At 40.0% G+C, this 5,329-nt stretch overlaps 2 protein-coding genes across 3 annotated transcripts in view; one reads left to right on the forward strand and one right to left on the reverse strand.

Moving 5' to 3' along the window:
* The window catches only part of LOC119409568, a 2,544-nt gene extending 953 nt beyond the window's left edge, over window positions 1–1,591 (forward strand). The window contains exons 2-3 of the mRNA XM_037676469.1: window positions 600–735; window positions 815–1,591. Coding sequence (XP_037532397.1) covers window positions 600–735; window positions 815–1,570 — 892 coding nt within the window. The 3' untranslated portion in view covers window positions 1,571–1,591. The remainder of the gene's footprint in view (window positions 1–599; window positions 736–814) is intronic.
* A 1-nt stretch (window position 1,592) lies between these two features.
* LOC119409569 lies at window positions 1,593–4,627 on the reverse strand. Of its 2 annotated transcripts, XM_037676472.1 has the most exons (6): window positions 4,408–4,627; window positions 3,347–3,541; window positions 3,183–3,262; window positions 2,828–2,882; window positions 2,353–2,615; window positions 1,593–1,926 (listed from the first exon to the last, which is right to left on the reverse strand). In XM_037676472.1, exons 1-6 carry the CDS (start codon window positions 4,504–4,506, stop codon window positions 1,710–1,712), a joined length of 909 nt encoding a protein of 302 aa, XP_037532400.1. In that variant the 5' UTR covers window positions 4,507–4,627; the 3' UTR covers window positions 1,593–1,709. The 2 variants fall into 2 exon arrangements, with proteins under 2 accessions (XP_037532400.1, XP_037532399.1); XM_037676471.1 differs by having other exon boundaries at window positions 1,593–2,615.
* Between the last annotated feature and the right edge of the window lie 702 nt (window positions 4,628–5,329).

Raw genomic sequence — 5,329 nt, forward strand, 5'->3', positions numbered from 1 at the left:
TATTATTATTATTATTATTATTATTATTATTATTATTATTATTATTAGTAGTAGTAGTAGTACTAGTACTAGTAGTACTGTATTTACAAATGATACTGAAAAGTGTGGTGTGTAAGAGTAATCGGCTCCCTTTTCTGTAACCAATATTCCTTCAGAAATAGCTTTAATGATTACAAATGGCTATGGAGTCCACCCGTGTGTAAACTAATGTCAAATACAAATACAGCAGCTAGTGACAGCCTCAGGTCGGTGAAAATAGTTGGTTTCTGTGATTAGATGACACACAGGCTGACTATTATGCCATTAGCAATCATCAGGAAACTTATGAAGACTAGAAGTTACTCTCTGATTTAAGGGGGCTGAACATTTGTGCTCAAAATAGTTTTCAATTTATAAAAAAATTACAAACCTTCAAATCATGTATAATTTTCTTTCCACTTTACAACATAAAATTTCAAAGAAAGATATTTATGTTCTTAGTTGTACCGTGTCAAAATTTGAAAACTGTTTTCACAGTTATAAATGTGGAGAGTGACAGTTTATATATATATATATATATATATATATATATATATATTTTTTTTTTTTATGTGTTTTAGGTTCCCCTCATATGAGCATCTGAAGGCGTTTTGGAACTTGATCGAGGCAGCAACAGCCAAAATGGTCAGGGTCACCAGAGCAAAGAAAACCGACGTCATGAGTACAACAACTGAAACCCCTTTTACCAGACCAACTGTAAGTTACACACACACACACACACACACACAATGAGAATGCTGGTTTTGAACTAACATTTAAATAATTTTCTGTCCAGAAACTGCTGCCAATAGATGAGCTTTTTCTTTTCCTCTCCTACCTGTCTACTGGATGTACCCAGAGGGAACTGGGCCATCGATTTAACATCCACAGAGCAACAGTCAGCCGCATTATTGTGACATGGGCCAACTTCCTGTACTGCTTATTGGGCTCAATTTGTGTGTGGATGTCTCCTGCAGCTGTGAGTTCCAGTCTTCCACAGGATTTTGATGGCCGCTACAGTGACACACAAGTTATCCTGGACTGTACAGAACTACGGTGTCAAACACCTTCATCCCTGCTCCTCCAGAGTGAAGTCTTCTCCACCTACAAATCCCACTGTACCTTTAAGGCCATGGTGGGCATGTCTCCTCACGGAGCCCTGACATTTGTGTCAGCACTGTTTGAGGGTTCCATGAGTGACAAGGAAGTGTTCCGTCAATCAGGGATTACATCACTCTTGACACTGGACATGGCCATCATGGTGGACAAGGGATTCTTGGTGGATGATCTCGTACCTGGGACTGTTCATCGTCCTGCCTTCCTCTCCAAGAGGGCCCAAATGTCAGAGGTCGACGTTTTGAAGACCCAGTCCATTGCCCGTTTGAGGGTGCATGTTGAGAGGTTAATAAGAAGAGTTAAAGAAAATAAACTCTTTGATTCCACTATCCCTCTCTCCATTGCAGGAAGCATAAACCAAATTTTTACAGTTGCCTGTCTCCTGTCAAATTACCAAAATGGACCTTTGGTCAGGAAATGGAGATATGAAGTTTGACAGAAAAGCTGATGGCACAGTCTTGAAGAAACAGAAAATGCTGTCATTTACTTACATTGACATTGTCTTACATTTGTAAATAGATATTCATGATGGAAATATTTTGAAACAAATTTGTACATTTGATTTGATCAAACTCCTAATTTAGACATTTCTGCAGGTAAACATAGAAAAAATATCTGTCTACTTTGTGTTTGATTGAATCCATCACATTAGTGTCTGCATAAATTCTTTGAATAAGAATATCTTCCTCAGCTGAGACAACAAAATCACACCAGTTCATCCCAGTTATTAGCATCTGCCCCTGAACCTGCCAATAGTAAACATGAGTTTTTTTTAGTTCCAATTTGCCTGACTTCATTTGGAGATATGGACAGTCAACATAACTTTTCACATTTGGACACTTAATCTCAATCAGCCCGAACTGACATGGCTCAGAAGGATCAAAGATCAATCCGTCTGGAGATGCCCCTAGCCAAGGAGCATCAGGGTGAATCACAAATCCACAGGGATAGTGGTTGACTCTTTTAATTTGACAATATTCCCAGATAGCATCTGCCTCTAATTCAAGCCCTCTCTTCATAGCTGCAGTCTGATAGGTCCCTTGCAGCAGACGATTTGCCAGATCTTCCTCAGATTTATCTTGAACCTGGCAGATCTCCCTGAAGCGGGAGGCAGTCAACCTATGCCTCCTTAGCTGATGCCATTCAGGACATGTACTCTGTGCTCTGGTAGCACATTCAAATTTATTCACCATGTCCCAGGTGACCTCCATACTTTTAAGGTGTAGCTGTTGTGGTTCAGAACAAACAAACATGCTTTTTGATGGCTGTAGGTGGTAGTTCTTAAGAGGCAGAGATGGGCGGGGTGGTGCAGCATGGAAGGACATGTCTCTCTTTGCTGTTGCTGGCTGTTGGTAGGACAGAGGACTTCCAGCCTGAACTTTGCCAAGGGCAGAGTCAACAAGGGGAAATTCATGGCTGATTCCCATGCTGCAGATCATTGGTGCATCAGCTGCTGCAAAATCTTCATACACCTCGGAAACCTGGGAAAGTGAAAACAATTATTTCAATAAAATGTAAAATACATGTATATCAACTAATTTTAAGCCCTCAAAAATTCTACACTTTACAAAGAGACAGCACTTGAAAATAAAATTATTCAATACACCGGTAAGTCTACAACTCTTTGTTAGTACATTGTAGCCTACTGTTAATTTCATTTTTATTTATCAGTAATTTAAATACAACTACTTACTCTAAGGACAGAAAGGTCCGGCAAATCCCCACTAAGGCCTTTGTAGAGTGTGCTCCTGTGTATAAAAATAAGAAAAGAACATGAGTCAAAAATAGAATACCCACATGCATTTCGTTCAGATATGAAACATAAAATAATAGTGTTTTTCAAGCCTGGTCCTCAAGGCACACTGTCCTGCATGTTTGAGATTTGTCCCTGCTTAAACACAGCTCATTTCAGTTGGTAACTGATTAACAACTGTATCAGCTGTGTTAATGCAGGGAAATCTATAAAGCATGCAGAGCAGTGTGCCTTGAGGACCAGGGTTGAGAAACACTGTTGTAATACATCAGAATTTTTATTGATTTTTTTTTACCTTACACCCTCTGTTGTTGCTCCACTCTTCGGTTTAGCAGACAGCACAGTCATCTTGTCCACGGGGCCAGGTTTTATACCCTATTCAGTTATCCATGACACAGTTACAAGTTATACGGCAAGAAAATGTAATAAATTGAGTCTATTATTGAAGAGAAAACTTACTAAAGTTCTGGGCTTGTGCCACTGCTGTTCTCCTTCTGTACAGCTTAGTACAGGGGGGACCACTGACAGTTTCAGCTCAGAATAATGTGCTGACTGGAACAGCAAAGCCACACAGTGGTTGCATAATGCTGCACCAGCAACACACGTACAGCTGTGGTGAATCAGCTCCACAGGACACGAGTCTTTCAGGACCACCTGCATAAGAATGTCATAGTAAGAACTTATTATCTTAGCTTGGTCACTCATCAGCCATTCTTTCATGATGCAATCTTGCTTCCCAAATATTTTTTTATAACTAATGTCATAGAACCATAGTATCATGTTATGTGATTATATATTTAGTTTGGAGTATGTTCTATGAAGGTCAAGAGTAGTGTAATACAATTATCACAAGATTACATCTTAAATGAATGGATGAGATAAAGATAACTTGATTTCAAAACACTTTTAACCCAGAGGAGACCCGCTAGGTAAAAATACCTGGATAATGTTACAGAGACTGTGAGTGTATTCTTTAGATTTAAGTAAAACTAATATGCATGAATTACCAAATTAACACTGGGTTAAAAGTAACACATAACAACCATAAAAGAAGAACAATGCATGCAGCAAATAACCAAATGGGGACAAGCAAGGCCAAACTCACGTGTTAATATTCATCAAATAGCCAATTCCATTTTATTTTTATTTAAGAATTAATTACCACCTTAGCTAAATCCCCATTAACATTAGGAACGTCGGGTTACTGAACCAACAATCTTAAAACTGTCATCTGAACAATCCTATCTTCACCCTACACTTAAACTGTGAGGTTTTTCATTTTTCTTCATGGACCTGTGACACAGAGCCCTGACAACGACTTCACCTGTGTCCTGATTTTTGCTAGAAACTGAGAAGAGCAGAATGTTAGTAGAATGATCACAAAATATGAGCCTTTTGTTTAAGTGTGGAAAACCTGTTTCTATAACGTGAGTATACACAAAAATGGTCGTGTTGCTAATAGCCTAACGTTAGCTGCAAACAGTTAGCAACATCACAACGATCAAACTAACGTTACTTACCCTCGTAGTTGTGCAGGTAACTTGAGATATACAATTTAAATCCCTTGTTACGTTTGCTTGTCGGAGCAGGGGACCAGCCATCAACAATACGATGAACATCGCTGATATTTATCTTGGGCAGCTCTTGTAAACATCTAGAAAACGCCATTTTCACCGAGACCGGGGATTAGACCGGAAACTGGAATGCCGACATCCGGTCAAAGGGGAAGTGATTCAGGACGCATGTGCACAGAGCCTATTATGTGACGATGCTGTGCCCTTTCTCCACCAAAAGACTGTTTGACGTCAGAGCTCAATGCGGTTGATGACGTTGCCCATGCTGCCTTCGGAACATTGTTGTAAGAATCAATGCACCTGATATACAACCTTGGCTACCTATTTTGGTTCGGGGGAAGAAATTTACTTCATAGTGGACTTAAATGCAGTAATTGTTTGTTTAATCATCTGTTTGTAATGCGTGCTGCTTGAACAGTTCAGGAACAGTTTGAGACCATCAGTTCTGCGATGGTGAAAATGTCGACACTTTTTGTCGGTCCCTAAACGCAGCATCTTAGCCCTGCCGACCCGGCTGGAAGACAACCCTCGCCAACGATGCTATGCTCTTCATAGATGAACCGGGGGTATAGGTACATTTTGAATACAGCGGTCTCCAAGGAGAAGTTGTGCCTTCTTTATCTTCACCGCTAAATTTCCACAGTCATCCCTCAAAGAGCGGGGCTACCAGAAGACGACCGGGACTTGATGTATCTCGGAGAGAAGCTGCTCGGCGAGGTGAGCTGCGCTGAACACAGCAAGCTGCAGGAACTTTAGCATCATGCTAAGTAAAGCTAGGAGTCTGAAGTTTGAAACAGATTCTCAGAACTTCTGCGACCGGTGCTCTGTTTGGTTGTTAAAAGTTAGTTTTTATAGATTATTTTGATAT

The sequence above is a fragment of the Nematolebias whitei genome, chromosome 5 (genome assembly GCF_014905685.2).
Source record: "Nematolebias whitei isolate Nwh7 chromosome 5, NemWhi1, whole genome shotgun sequence".
Taxonomy (NCBI): Eukaryota; Metazoa; Chordata; class Actinopteri; order Cyprinodontiformes; family Rivulidae; genus Nematolebias; species Nematolebias whitei.